Source organism: Columba livia, chromosome 4 (assembly GCF_036013475.1).
Source record: "Columba livia isolate bColLiv1 breed racing homer chromosome 4, bColLiv1.pat.W.v2, whole genome shotgun sequence".
In the NCBI taxonomy this organism is placed as follows: Eukaryota; Metazoa; Chordata; class Aves; order Columbiformes; family Columbidae; genus Columba; species Columba livia.
The window spans coordinates 46,289,623-46,305,699 of NC_088605.1; the positions used below are offsets into that span (position 1 = coordinate 46,289,623).

General features: G+C 39.2%; 1 protein-coding gene across 14 annotated transcripts in view; it reads right to left on the bottom strand.

Moving 5' to 3' along the window:
- Window positions 1-16,077, bottom strand: part of TMEM131L (transmembrane 131 like) — an 81,362-nt gene that overhangs the window by 27,776 nt on the left and 37,509 nt on the right. For 9 of the 14 annotated variants that reach the window (XM_065062664.1, XM_065062656.1, XM_065062653.1 and 6 more), the window contains 10 exons: window positions 15,203-15,319; window positions 13,144-13,254; window positions 8,095-8,172; window positions 6,180-6,333; window positions 3,849-3,907; window positions 3,374-3,482; window positions 2,325-2,430; window positions 1,524-1,677; window positions 703-873; window positions 328-397 (listed from right to left, as the gene is read on the bottom strand). In XM_065062664.1, coding sequence (XP_064918736.1) covers window positions 328-397; window positions 703-873; window positions 1,524-1,677; window positions 2,325-2,430; window positions 3,374-3,482; window positions 3,849-3,907; window positions 6,180-6,333; window positions 8,095-8,172; window positions 13,144-13,254; window positions 15,203-15,319 — 1,129 coding nt within the window. Of the gene's footprint in view, window positions 1-327; window positions 398-702; window positions 874-1,523; window positions 1,678-2,324; window positions 2,431-3,373; window positions 3,483-3,848; window positions 3,908-6,179; window positions 6,334-6,623; window positions 6,789-8,094; window positions 8,177-13,143; window positions 13,255-15,202; window positions 15,320-16,077 lie in introns of those variants that run through there. The other 5 variants (XM_065062666.1, XM_065062657.1, XM_065062663.1 and 2 more) reach the window with 2 other exon arrangements.

Below are 16,077 nucleotides of genomic sequence, written 5' to 3' on the forward strand. Positions count from 1 at the left end.
TAGTTGACAGCTTTATCACTCTACTTCAACAGCTCTTGAGAACGTGCATATGAAAGCAAGCAAGGAGCAGTTATAAGAGAGTCTTAAATTCAAAAAAATGTTGCAAGACAGAACAATAGCTTAGGATGTGCTATGGCATTAGAGGTCTGAAAAAACTGCACAGTGTACTTGGTACAGGTTATTCAAAGCCATTTATATAATCCCAGAAAAGTGGATGTTTTTAAAAGACATAAAACTAAGTACCTGTATGAACAATCTCAATATTGTCATTACAAATCCTGCTACATAAAATGAATTTTCTACAATAAACTATGGTCAGATGCCTACCTGAATCAGACTTTCCCAAGTAACACTGAATATCACAGTGGGCAATGGCTTCAAAATGAAGATCTCCCTGCTGGAAAAACATAACAAAAACTACAGCTGACTATATGATCAAACAACAGGACAAATTCCAGTTTCTCAGTGCATAATTTGGACATGACAAAGAAGAGAATTAAGGTTGCCTAGAGAACTGCAATTCTGTCACTGTTTAACTCTGGGGGCTTAACTTCTCAAGCTTACAGAATGGTTTCAGAGAGTGGTCTGGTACTGAGTTTTTCTTCCAGGACTAAGGGACACATCTCTGGCCTAAGAAGGGGCCTGCTATAGTTTGGTTTGCAGTGCATAATAATAATAATTCAACACAACTGAACATGATACCTTGGACACAGTTGAATGTATCTGCAGAGGTATTTCAAACATTACTCCCACATTTGTGGCCAAACAAATACTAGAAAGCACATTTGTTACAGTGTCTTTCACACTGAGCTTCAAAGAAAGTACATTCCAGCAACCTGGAGGTAGAGTCAGAGGTTCGGCAAAGTTCAGAATCTAAAAAGAATCAAACAACAACTAAATTAAAATTGGTACAGTATTTTTGTTGCAAGTGGTATCCTGAAGAATGCAAACTTTCTCTTTTTTCATGTTTTTGCTATTGTTACACACACATATGTGCCCATAACTGACCCATACACCGCATATACGTAAATCTCCTATCTAAATATACGAAGAGTCAATTACATGCCTGCATCATGTGCTTATTCATAAACCAGACTTCTCTGGTTTGAATCAAGCAATTGCACGAGTAAATTATTGGCTTTGCCTTCTAAACTTCAAAGCTCATCTATGTACTAAAGACTTCCATTACAGCGTATGAAGAAATGCTGAATCCTATAGAGCTCACACATGCAACAATTCTGAGAATAGAGCAATGGTCTATAATTTGATGCATCTGTAACTGCAACTCACATGAAAGAACGGTTGCTAATAACACAAGGACAAGCTGGACAGTAAATAAGGCCTTATCGAGAGAGCAAGCTTTTCAGGATCTAACAGCTAGAGTTGTACATATACCTTTATTTTTAACTGATTACAAACAGCTTTGAGATGACAGAGTCCTTCAAAGAATCTGTTTGGTATGTCAAAGGACCATATCCTAAAATGAAGGATGAAACATTGTATAAAGCAGAAATAAAGCTTACCTTTAAAATGTTCTGCGTTTCTCTGGCTATGAAGACTTCGTTCAGTTCAATACTGAAGTCAAAATTGTTTGTAAACCATATGGACCAAAATCCTGAAGTATTATGATGTGGTTCTATATGAAACAATGCTGCAGAAGGATCTATGTCAAAATACCTGTAAGTAAATACAGATGAAAAATAAATACACCTGCAATTGTCCTTGAGCACACATACGCGGTCCACACAAAAGAAGATTATGGCAATATTCTTGCATAATGAGGCTCTGATCAGGTTTTAAGAAGAAAGAACAAAATTATTTCCTTTGGAATACTTAAATCTAGTAACAGAATAAAAATTGACAAGAACCATGTAAGAGAGGTAGGCAGGTAATCATGTTACCCTCTAGCTATGCTGTAGTACAACACTGCCTACTGCTTTGTAATTTGGTAATTTGGATGCAAGTGCCAAAGAAGACAGAAGAAAAGGCTACACATTTTTTCTATAACTATCTTGCTTCTGCATTGGATTAACAAGTACAGTGGAAATTTTATCACAGACTCTAAGCAACATTTATCTGAAAGGAGCTGCTAGGCCGTATCTTTTTTACTGGCTCCTGATATTCTTCCTAGACAACATATGGAACTATTGCTTGAAGTGTGACAGGTGTGTTTTGGCAAACGACACAGCAACAATAGGCAGAAGCCTCTTCATTGTCCTTGGAATTGTTCAGTGACAAAGCTAAACTCATCTCTTAAAGTAGCGTAAATAATATTATTCTTATAATATTAGTGAATGTTAAACAAAAATCCACTGCGAACCTACCCTTCCATCACAGGACAGGAAAGACAGGCTTTTAGTGTTGTAATGTCTTCCAGCAGATTATTCTTCCTATTGTCAGCATGCAGACTTTCACTGTCACAGGATGCAGCTGGGCAGAGAACAGGCAGATAGGAGAATACATCAGCCAGAACAAAAGCCCACCCACAATGATTTTCACGTGAGGACTTGGAAGAACACTACAAAGGGGAACACTTGATGGGTCCAATTCTCACACAGGTGAGCAAAGCATCTAATTGCTTATGTCCTAATTTCCAGAGGTTCCAAGCCTTGCTTTAAGAAGTATTTATGCATGCTACACACTTTCAAATATACATGCAGAACGAGTTGGCAAAGAGCAACTATGTGTCACTGGCACAGCATTCTTACTTATCAGTGCACACTGCCTCCTTCAACAAATGAAAAACTGGTCTGAAAAAAAAAACAACCACTTAATATATAGTCCCTTCTTTCTTCTTATCTGCCTTTTTCTGCTAGGAAAAACAAGTCCCAATGTCATAACAAAACCAGCGTGTTTCATAAATGTTTAAAGTCTATGCACTGCAGTCTAGTGGTCAGAATAGGAAAGAAGCTGGAGTCAGGAATGCTTAAAAGTTAGTCTCTGCTCTTCCACAAACACACCTGGTCTCAGGCAAGCCTCTTCAATGATACTGCCAAGAGATGTCATAGAAAATGACCACCCAAGCACAATAGCCTTTTAGAAAATATATTGGAAACAGAAAAATAACCACAAATTATAAAAGTATGTTGAAAAAGCATACTCAATAATTATGCTTATTGTAAAATCAGCTAACATTTTAGCAAATGTTTTCTTCCCCTTTTTGAAATATGCATAGCTTAGAGCCTTCGCTGGCATATGAAAAAGCATATATACACAAAAACCATTGAAGCAATTAGCAGAAAAAAATCATCTTCCTTCTCAAAAAAGTCCAGATAAGTTCATTTTGAGATCTTTCAAGGCCTCCATCTGCTGAAAAAACTACCCTTTTATAATCAAATCCTGTTTCATCATAATATCTATATGCACCATGTACCTTTACAAGAAATAGAAGCAACTTTTGTAAAGTTAGTAGATGACGAAGACAGCAGTACTGGCTCAAACTCCACAGGTGATGTGTCTTTTTGTGACAACTGCCGTATTTCCTGCATGAAGACAAGATACAATGATCCTTGCAGCAGTACTACCATTATTATTGTAGCTCCTGTATTAGTGCATCTTCTTGTCAGATTTGCAAGCCAATATTTGTCACTTTCTCATATCATCTAAATCAATTAATGGATTTTTATTCAAGTTAACAGCTCTTACAACTTTAAAAAAAAATCCATCACTGAACTAAAACTCATCATCTAAAAGATCTATTAGATATTTGGGCACATTTTAAAAATACAGAAGCATGACATTTGCCACCAGCAAAATCAATCTGCTATTAGAGAGTAAGCAAGTTGGCTAATTAATTCCCCAATTAAATCCAATGCCCTGAAGCATGGCTTCGTGAAGCCCAGGATTACCTGTATATGCACAAGGCTGTTCCCAGAATGTAAAACGTACACATCTACTGAGGAATCACCTGTCCAAAAGAATGAACACAGAGGTTAGTTCACAGAGGATGGAAGCTCTGTCATATGACAAGCATTCCCCATTTGAATTTAAAAAAAAAAAATCTTTGTGTGACAGCTACCCCTGTATAAAGGAAGAACTATTCACATCTTGAACTTGCAATTATTTTATAACGGAGTAGGCTCTTGGATCATTTCATAAAGGAGTAGAAATCCACTCAAGATTTTTGGCCACAAACATGAAAGAAGGCATCAACAAGGAGATAATGAAAGAAGATTCCCAAGTCCAAAATGGAACACAACTCCTCTCTTTCTTACAGGCAGGGAGACAAGAGGCACAGCTGGAGGAAAGGAGGATGGCTAACACAGACACAGTTTTCTAAGTCTAGGGACCAAACCATCAATAGCATGAGAGAGTCCAGTAAAAACTGCTCTGCACATGCAAGATGTTGGCTTGTCTGCTTCAAACAGCAGGCATTCTCAGGAGACAACATGAAGCTAGATTCAGTGCTCAACAACTTTTGGGCTTAAAACAGGAATGGTCTGATCACCTGGTGATGTAGAAACCTACTGACTGGTGCAACAGGAGATGGATGTAACAGCTTTCACCAGCCAGTACAGTGGTACAGCTATATTAGGTCACTGGCAAAGCTACCTTCCCATCCACAGGACACTACGAAGATGTAGAGGACCAAAAGAAGAGCAGCAGGACAGAACAAGACATGACTGTTACGTCAGGGTGGTCATCACACTTCCATGAAGGACAAAGACCTGAGCTCTTGCCCTTGCTTATACTTCAATTATATCACTACATGCAGGCTGGCATTAAAGGACATTCTCCCAATTCAACAAGCACAATTTCTAATAATGAGTGTGCTTTGCTCAGCTGCTTGAAAGCAAGACTACAGGTACCAACTTCCAAAAGAGGATTCAGCCCATTGATTCTGAGTAAGCAGATCCTCCATATACTCACAGCTGTGAGATTCAAAGCACATACTCCTCTCCAAGCCTTCCACCTGGCTGGTTCCCCCGTGCAGAACCTTGCCTACCTGCTGCCCCGCTCTAGATGCTAACACATGCCCTGTACACAGACTAGCACAGCACCCTGTTCCCTTTTGTCAGGCCTTTCCTTCCCTCAGGACCACATCTCTCTCACTTAATTATGAAAACGGAAGGCAAGTAAGCAAGCCTTGTTGTTTGATATGGTGAAGGCACCACCAGTACCGATGGAACTTCGCATCAACAAGTCCAAAGGGCTAACCCAATGGCAATTTATAATTGCATTACGTTTAATAGAAAAAAGTCTTAAAAGCATACTTGTAGTACCTTAACCCATCAAAAGGGCTAACGGCAATCACCCTTGACATGACAGATGTGAATAATTCGCTACCAGCATCAGAATAAACGTAGATCCAGAACTTAACATAACAAACCACCGGCATCTCACCAGCAGGGAAACTGGGTTTACAAATGGGTATTTCCACTTCAGCTCTGTGTAAATAAGCACCACAGAACAGACAAGGGGGGAACAGCACACGTTGTGTGACTCGATCTTGAACTGAACTTCTCAAAAGACAAAGAGATCACGAGATCTTTTTTACTAGTGTGCTAAAAATTATTTTAATCTGGATTCTTAAGCAGCTTCTTTTTCTTCAACCAGAAAGTAAAAATGGCAGAAATGTAAAAAAAAAAAAAAAAAAGCTATCCAGACTGCAAAGCTCTACAAATAATTTAAAATCTCCAGGATTTAGAGGATTTATTCACCCAATAAACGTAGCATAAAGAAACTGCAAGGAGTTGACTATTTTGCTTGTGGAATTCTGGCTTACAAAAACAAACAATGCACACATCTGTATTATCTCATTACCCTACTTGCCACAATGACCAATACGTCCACTGCTGAACAAACCACTCTGCTTCACAGTCTTATTACGGTTAATGTAATTAATGGGAAATCAGAATTACAGCTGTAGAAATGGAAGCGCCTTCACGTCCTTCTATAATATTTAAGCAGATGCATCAACATGTGAGACTGAAGACTGAAACGGATGTAGTTCACAACTTTACAACTGTTACCTTTACGCAGAGGACTGAGCTTACACTAACTCTGCCCTAAACAAAATGGCTGACAAGGCTGACAAGCTGTGTTTAACTAAAATTATTTGTTTTCTTTTACTGACAGAACTTAGATGTCATTGAATTTGATTCAGTTTAGCACATCACACTACAACATATGTATAAAAGCAAATTCTAATACAACTAACAGTCATATTTAGGACTTACCTGAGGTCTTTGTTTTTTCCATTGTTACATAAACTACAAAAAGATTCTCCAGTAAGTATTGTCTGTGCTCCACAAAATCTTGTCGGGCATTTTCCATTCTGACCGTTAAGCTCATTTCTAGCAGCACTGGGTCACCGGACATAAAACAGCAACTCTGGAGCGAGACAAGGGGATATGGTGTGTGTGTGGTGGTAGAGGGAATGGAAAACTTCATTTCAGTAAAGTATCTTGAGAAGTTAACCAAAGGTATTATCTAACAGACAAGGTCTCCAGCACCAAAGTGCTGGCAAAAAAGGAGCAATTAGGACCTCTCCTAAAATCTCAGTCGAAACCAAAGACAGTGCAAGTACAGACAGCACAGCAAAAACAAAGACAAAAAAAAGCTTAAAAGGACACTGAGCCTTGAAAGAATGCAAATTTATAAACTGTCTTAGTCAGTCTCACCTCAGGGACTGCAAAACAGTTTCCTTTGTTAAATCCTCTGCCTTCAATAAAATGTGCCATAAACAGACTGATGCATGTGTCTTAATGGTAGGAAGACAGTTCATGTTCACTGGTCTGTTTATAGTTATTTTTTCCAAATCCTGTGGTTTTTGTCTCCATGTCTCACTGAAGTAATTTTAAAAAAACAAACATACATGTACCATTCTTAATAGAAAAAATTGTTGTCTGGCCAGAATACTTCAAGATAAATACAAAGAGAATCTTACTTGCTTTTCTAAGCAATGGCTGCTGTTAAGACAGTTGAGTCTCAGCAACTACAGACACCATTTTGCAAAAAGCTATACCAAACAAGGCAAAACAAAACTAGACAATCAACAGTGAGTAATATAAATTTGTCCTGTATCTCACCACAAAGGTCACTAAACTCAAGCTCCGATGCCCTACCAAGAGGACTAATTTGCTCAGGGGCAGGAGGAGGAAACCTCCACCCCTGACATAAGAAGCACTCTAGTGAAGTGCTACAAGGAGGTACGGGGAGTGGGATGCCAGTTCACCACTCACACAGCATCAAAGAGACCCTCAGCACTTGAAATGGCTGCCAGGAGCAGGAGAGGAAGCCACTGTGGAGACAGGAGCGCAGGCATGGTGTGCCTGTGGGAAGCTCAGGCCTAAGAGCAGGCAGCTGCACTAGGTGCAGTGTCCAATGCTCAGGTGCGCCTCCAGCTCAGCCTTCTTCACTAGTGCAATGCAAGAATCCAAGACGCAAGTAAAGCAGCACAGGATCGCTGTGATGTGTAATGTACAGAAAAAGAGCTATGGAGTCTGGGCCATGTCACACTTGATGAGAGAAATGTGCCATAGACCACAACACAAGCCTATATATATGATCCAACAAAACACCCCATGGACTACCATCACTGTGAACCAACACCCATTGTACTGCACAAGGACATCTGAGGAGAGAGAAGAAGAAACTGGATGGCACTGCCCAGGAGAAGGACTTACTGCCTTGAACATTCACAGCTTTTGTGTCAACAAGCTCACCCCTCCTCTGCTCTGCCCAATACCAAGGCCACCTTCTCAGCCTCTCACTTCATTGATCTCGTGTCAGTGTGAACCAGAAACTTGTGGAAATCACAGGAATCTAATCACTTTTGTACTCCATGTAAGTAATGCCACAACAAGATACAAAAACATTTAGCCTGCTGGGTTGGTTTTGGATTTTTTAGGGGGGCTGGGTGTCTTTTTGCATCTCCCCCTCTCCTAAAGGTGATAGCATTATGTGTGGGACATTTAATTTATACCACAGAGTACAGTTCTATAGAAGAATAGCTAAAAGCACAATTCCCCTTTAAACCAAGACATTGGAAATTGCATTGTTGCTAAACTTCTAGTTCTCTGGAAAGCACCCCTCTGAACTTGGATTAAAATAAGAAGACTTAAATAGATAAAAAACTATAATAAAACATACCTTGGCTTGCTGATATGCATTGTTAGGTAAACTGCATTCAAGGTGAACACGTAAGAGGCTGGCATTCATAGTTTCTGCCTGTAATAAAGAAAAGTGAAGAAAATATCAAGCATGTTGCTTCAAAAGACTTTATCGTATAAATTTGATTCACACACCACAATTGATAAAGGTAACAGGACTGTTTCCACATATGCGTGACACAGTAACATTAAGAATTTTTTAAAAATAAACACAATTACTCTGTACTGTAGGCCAGCAATCAATCTACAATTCTCAGAAACTACATCAACATCTACTTACTTATCCAACTATTATTATACATGATGATTAAATATTTATACAGCATCAACATGACCAACCTTATAAACTTTCATATGTCAATAAACTGTATGAACAGAGGCTTTTTGTATAACGAAAAGCTTCTTTCCTTGTTTTCTATGTATTTTCTTTGCTGATTGGATACTGAAATACAGTTGCTAGGCCAAGAAGATAATGCTTCTTGGATACGGTCTGATACGTAGGCTTCATGCCAAAATGGACAGACAGAAAATACTTTTTTCTCATTTTCATTGATTGGAAAGAAAAAAGAAAAAAAAAAAAAAATACACTGATTGTGCCAGCTTGTAAAGCACTCATAAATCTAACAGGGCAATAGCACTGACAAAGCCAAGCATGGTTCATGAAAGCTATCTGGAAATCTGGACAGCCAAATTACTTGCACAAAATGCTCAGCCAGTATATTTTTATTCTAAATTAAAAAAAAAAAAAAATATATATATATATATAAAAAATAAAAAAATAAAAAATACAGGGAAAAACAAACAAACAAACAAAAAAAAACCCAACAAACATAATGGCAGTTCTGTCACTCTATCAATGCCTTAACTACAGCAAAATTACCTGGTGACTTTGAGACTGATGTGGACACCTTCCACCCCCCTGTTTCTCTTGTGATACTGAACTAAATATCTGAGTGGGGTATGACTTCAGGTTCAAGTTTCTGAAGATGTCAATCCAACTAACTTTAAAGAATTTCAATAATTTGATACTGAAAAGCAAAACTATTAAGTTTCTGAATATGCAACACCCTATTTCGTACCTCCCTGTGACAGGCAGAAGGGGGCAGAGTGCATCTGAGCGGAGACCAGATTTACCACACACGTGGCATTTCACTGGGTCCAGTTTCATAAAAAGTACAGCCAAGAAGAAGCCAACATATATTCTGTATTCCCGATTTGAGCAGATTTCATACCAAAATGACTGGGACTTCACACAAGAGGGCGATGTAACCTCTGCAAAGGTGGCTAGCAGCAACCCAAAACCTGTCCCCAGTGCAGTTCTCTGAGGGACATGAACCCCTGCAATCTCCTTTCTTTTTTATTAATGCTTTTGTACTCATCAAATTTTGAGAGCGAAAAAAAAAAAAGAAAATAAAAAAGTTTGATTCCAAAGCATGCACCACTTCCTAACCTCTCATAGTCAGGAGTGCTAGTGGAGTTTTAACAAGACAGTAAGATTACATGAAGAGCAATTCTGGGGGTTGCTTTTCTGGTCTGATAAACCTTGATGCTTAGACCTCCCTTCTCAATGGTTACTGAGAGAACACTATGGCTTTTGTGGTTCTAAATAAGAAGTTTTTAACCCTTATTCAATGTCACTGTAGTTTAAATCGGTTTAAGAACCCTCACCCATATTAAAAACAAAAATCCATTAAATCATATTTTCTCAACATTTCTTTTTAACTTATTTTCTTGACATGGCATAGGTCTGCATGGGAAACTGCTGTCACCTTAAAACTGAAGCTGCTAATATAACATGCACAGAGGGGAAAAAATATCATTGGAGTACATTTGATGTTGATCTGGTTTTATAGGAATTTTTAATTGCTCTCTCTGTAAAGCTATTTTTGGAACAGGAAAGGGGTTTTTATTTATCCAAGGCAGACAATAGATGCATAACTGTCATGCCTACTTTCTTACAACACTGGTAGGGTGGCTGTGTTAACCATAAAGAGAAGATAGAGCATCTGAGAAGAAAACACTGTCAGAAGCAGAGCTTCCAAGCAGACAAACACAGGACCATGTCCACATCCCCTAGCAGCCCAAGCACTCGTTTACACCGTAAATATCACTGTCCATTAAAACAAGCAGAGAGCTGAGTTATGCAGCACGTGTTTGCACCAGAGACAAACTGAAAGGGAGAGGCACAGCACAAGGGGAAAAGTCAGAAAGAGCGCTGCAGAGCAGTACAACCATGGCCACTTCATCACCTTGTGCCCCTATTTTGTATTAGGTATACACCCATACACCTTGCACGTACACAAACACACTCAGCATCTGCAAATCCTATATGAACTGAATACAGAAGTCTGATAGAAGCCACACGAATGAAATTCTTACCAGTTTTGCTAAGATCTTACATTTAAACAGAGGTTCCTTTCAAAAAATATCCTAAAAACCTGAACCCTTTGATCTTCAAGAAGCCCCTCTCTGCTAGCGAAGGTGTGGGATTCTCAGTGGAGGACAGTACAATAGGCAATTACTTTGGAAATAATCCATCAAAACAGAGCATCAAGAGAAGAGCTGGCACAGGCCAGCTACACAGCCACCAAGCAGCCACAGACCCAATGTCACTTTTACGGTAGGAATTCCTTGTTCTGCCTTAGGTACCCTGTCAATCAGACACGGCTCTACACAAGATTTTCACAGAGATATCACTGCATCATTATCAGGACTGTAGAGTTCAAAACACTTCCTGTATTTTGACTGCAATATAATTAATAAAGAACAAACATTGAACAAGCCTTCCCTTCTTCCTGCAGGCTGATACTTCAAAGTTTCTGTCCTGGACAGTCCCTGGCCCTAAAAAGGTGTTTCGACTCGGAATGGTGTTAATAAGCTGCCCCTGTAATAATGATTCAGCAGAGTTTCATCATTTTTTTGCAGGCAGTTATGAGGATAGCACACCAAGAAAACCCTACTGTCCTACTACCTTCCTTCTGCACACCCAAGCACCGCACTTACACACTCTGGCTTCTCTGATCCTCTGTCCACTGGCACAAAACATAGCTAAAGGAGTCTTGGGTTCCTGCCAGTACTTGCAGTGTTTCCCATGTTGTTGGTTCATAAACTCTGAACTCCTCTGCAAAGTCAGCCAAGCGATGCCCGTGTCTCCTACGATAAGACATCCTGCCCTGCAGGTCTCTCCTCCACTGGCACTTCCAGTGCACTTGCGTAGCACTTTGAACAAAACGAGGCAGTGATGTGGCTGCCCTGGTAGGGCTGGACAAATACTGAACAATGCCAAAAAACAGGCAACTGGAGCAAAGACTACATCCAGAAGCTGGATAAACAAAGATGACCTATATGGGCTCCACCATCTGTTAAGGCTTAGTGGCAGCTAGCCACTGCTGAATGGCCACGTGGACATACTATGAATCCACAGTGCTGGACACAGCTCTTCTTTCCTCCTGATGGAGTGAGCCAGCCCAGAAATCCTGGGATCCAGGACCACAGCCAGAGTACACCGATCCTGAACACTTTAAAAGCTGAAACTTTGAAAACAGTAACAGAAAGAGGGTGAAATTCAACAGTAGAAAAGGCAACTTTGTCTTTTCTCACTAATCATTTGAGTTTCTGCTAAAAAAAAAAAAAAAAATGGGGGAATTATGGAGAAAAGAGAAATGTCTGCATACCTTTGCCTATTAAAGGATAAAAACAACCCACAAAAATCAATGGAAGTTCATTTTCCACAAAAAACGGAAACACAAACCTGTCACAGGTTTTATTTCCAATGGAAATACTACTGTGGAGGTAAAATTTTAACCTATAGTTCCCAGGGATGTATTGTATTTCTAACACCAATACTACTTAGAGGCAAAATTTCATCCATATCCCTATGTACAATTCTGGTCATTCACTTTCAGTACCTGACAACAACCCATTGAGCTAGATGTGAAGTTGCAGAAAAACGTCATAAGCAGCATCCAAAAACCCCTTCTCAGTTCTACCCTTAGCACCCCAAATTAAAAAACCTGAAGATTTTTGGTTTCTGCCTAACAGTCTGTCTGTGTACACCCACAAGCAAGCACACCTGTGTAATTAGAGAAAGAGACTGGTACAGAAGAAAGGAAAAGAAAGAAACTGCGCATTAGCCTCAGGTAGAGGTAAGATTGACCTAACAGACTTAAAGACACAGTCTGAGCTGAGAATTCTTCTCAGGTACAGAAGATGACATCATGAAGGCAATCAATGCAGCTTGCATTCAGATAAAAGATTAAGTTCTGTTATGTGCTAAGACACATGCATTTGATAAAACTCAATCTGTGTACAATACAACGGAAAATGTGAAAGATCAGTTTTGCCATTTATTCACTTGAAAGTATTCATATGGCCTGGAAGGCTACAAAGATACCTGCAACTGCAACGAAGTGACAGAAATCATTAGAGCTTCTTTCAACTGAAATAGTTATGCCTCGTGAATCCACCTTGCTGTATTTCCCACAGCTCCCTGCTTTAGTCAAGCTGAGGTTGGCAAAGCTGATACCTTCAGCAGTGATAGGGGCAGGAGGGGACACTCCCAGCTCCCATTCTCACCCACGCAGCACACCCAGCACTTTTTAACTGCAGAAAACGACTGGCACAGCCCCACTGTGAACCAGCACGGGGAACGAGTCTCAAGTGAAAAATAGAATATACCAAAACAGCCCCCCTCCCAGTGCTACAGTACAAAGCTTATTTTATTTAGGACAGATCAATTACCCACTTCAGAGCAGGGCCTCACAGATAGTTTTGTTGGCACAACTGAGAGGACAGCACACCACAGGAGCAGAAAAAAGAACCAGTGGGAATAGTTTAAATGCCAAAGACTGTCTCATAAAACCAGAACACCAGCTCATCACAGCAGCCCCATATCTTGGGACCTCTCTCCTGCAATCACTGGTACTTGGACTTTTTGTTAACATTTCTTGCATCCCACCAAACTGAGGACAAAAGCCTTTTATGTCTAAGAAGATTTACGTTTCGCCTCCATTTGAAATGTATACTGTACCAGTGTGTGTGACACCTGGATATTCTGAATGTGTGGAAGCACTAAGTGGGTATTTGCTAGCTGCACTCCAGGTTCTTCTGGAGAAGACGTCAGAGTTCCCGTTCCAAACAACTGTTGTTTAAAAAAAAAAAAAAAAATTACATCAACAACTAGTATTTCAGTTATCACAGCAACCTACAAACTATTTTGCTGATAATAACAAACTTCTCAAGATATAGATTGGTTTCTCACATTAGATTCTTTTAAAAGACAATTCATATATATGAAGTTCCCATGTGGAAAGTAACTATACCAATCAATGGCACTTTAGCATCTTCACTCATTAGGGGACTATTACAAAAACAAAGCAAAGCAATCACCACCAGAGCACAGGGCTATCTCAAAAAGACAGTATCTAACTCTCTTACTATTCTTCAGGCAATTACAATACACCTATCATCATTCGGCAGTGCAGTAGTTTCTGGAAAAACTGTGTTATTAGTGCAATTGCATATTTAATGCAATGACTTTGCCTTAAAAATTCAATAAAATTATTTTTGATCATTTGTGGGTTTTTTTTAAGTCTGCAGTTTTCAGAGCACTATAAGATTTGCAGGTTGAATATTTTCACTGCATTCATATTCTGCTCCACCGAGATTACTTTATGACAATGAGATGCAAAATAACAGGGCGGGAAAAGTCTCTAGAGGTTAAGGAAAACGCCTTGGGATTTTTCACTTGTATGCAAAGATATTTTTTTAGTAGAATTTTTAAAATAGTTTTTAATTAAGAGGATAATGCAATGCGAATCATCTATCTACTGATCTATCTATCTACAAATAGAAAATATCAGATCAAAGGGAATATGCTCTTTTTTTTTTAATTGAGGCATTTACAAAGTACATTCTACTACAATAGTAGCGCTTCCCCATTTGGGTGAATCTTCTGTAAAAACTCTTGCTAGGAACATCAAACATATTTCAAGGCTTGTGGGCTCTCAGGAGCACTGTGACTGTGCATCAGGCACTCAAGTTACACCTGATTTTGAAACTCTTAAAGCTAATGTAAGCTGAAATCATGGGCAGCTACTTCCTCTGTTTCAGGTGGCTGGTGAAACCACCCATGAAAACCAGTCTATTATTAATTTCAGCAGCAGTCTAACAGAAGACAAACCAAATTTTTTGTGACACTGACAACTGCCTCTCCACAACTTGTTGACAAAAGGCCCTGGCTGAGCTGAGCAGGCAATAAATCAAGAAGTCAGGAAGGAGTGAGAGAAGAGATGCAAAGAAGAAAAGATCAGTCCCTCCATAATGCACTCTTCCACCATCTTCGATGAGAAGTTTCTGCCAAATTTGGCACCACCTCTAATAAATACTAGATAAATGCAACATTTGTACTAAAAACCATGTATTTGAATTGAAGTTACTTGTACTTACATTTAAGGACCTTTGTTTTCCAGCACAATTTCAAAGTATGGGAATAGCTGGATGATTGATTAAAGCTGGCATTGTTTTTAAATCACTGAATTTAGGTTTTTCTTTAGGAAATTAATAAAAGAAAGGAATCTGGAGAATACAATGTCACTTATAAAAATAATCAGTAAAAAAAACCCTTAAGACTTGTCTGAATTCACTAGTTAATCAGACAACAGACAGCTTTAATGAACAACCATCATTTTGACTTCCATGTTTAAAAGCCTAAACCTCTCACCCTGTGTTACATCCCCAATGTGTTTACATAAAATCCTGCAGAGTAGCTGCAAACCACCTCAAATATTTCCTAAATAGGTTTTAGAAACCAACTAGTAGTGACAAGACCATGAACCTTTAAGCACATATACACAAGTACACTTAATTTTACTATGCAAGTAGTCCCACTAACAGTAGTATTTTTAACCGTATACATGTATGAGGAATTATGAGACGGGCAAGATCTGGTAAAAGGGATGAACTGTAAACACCTGATTTGTATCAGAAATTCAATGGACTTTGAAGGTCTCTAAGTTCAAACTGTATGAAAATCACTTTTTAAAACACAAGTAAATACAAAACTCAAGCTGAAGAAAAAGAGTAGTTACCTGATACGAAAGTATTCCATGAGATGAGGTATTTATAAATAATGAGCTTTCAATACTGCCTTCTTCTGTCGGCAGGAAGAGTACTCTGAAAGAAGCTTTTCCCATCGCTGGAATCACCTGCAGAGACCACAAAAGCAGCTTGCTTATTCGGTGCCGCTGATGACAACACCCACCATTCAGCCACAGTGCCCAAGAGACATTTCTACATGTAGATCCCACTAAGCAGAACCTCAGCGCTGAGCAGTTTCATCGGTCCACAACTCTTGACTCTCACTGTGGAGAAGAACTGAGACCACGCAGCAACTCGCCGTATTGTGGCTGGAGCTTTTGGCTAGCTCAGGCCTCATCAATCAAGACACCTTTTTGTACAAGAAGTTCATCATGCAGCACTGACACTTCCCCACATACTGATACCGATTACAAAGCAAATCAATCCCCCCCATGATATACAGTCAAATGAGTCAAAGCTGAACTTGGGCAAAACAATTAGTAACAATGGCATTTATGTCTGCACAGTAACACCCATTCAGCCAGAGTAAAGACACAAATCAGATATAATGAACACCCTTCGCACATCAATAGAGGACAAAATCTGGGCTTCATCAAAGTGAGATCCCAGCAATTCATTCTTAACATGCATTATATTGTTATAAATGGTTAAAAAATTTAGAGTGAAAATAATAGTCTTAGATCATAAGGCAATTATGCTCATAATTGCAGTACAAAATGCATAAAACATTTCACTGCAGGTTTTTTTGAGGAATATGCAAGACCATTCAAAAGACTGAAAATTCAAGGTTGTAAACACCCACATGCCTGTGGATTACTGCATAATACTGCACAGAGCAGAATGAGATTTAAACAGCCTCTGTAAT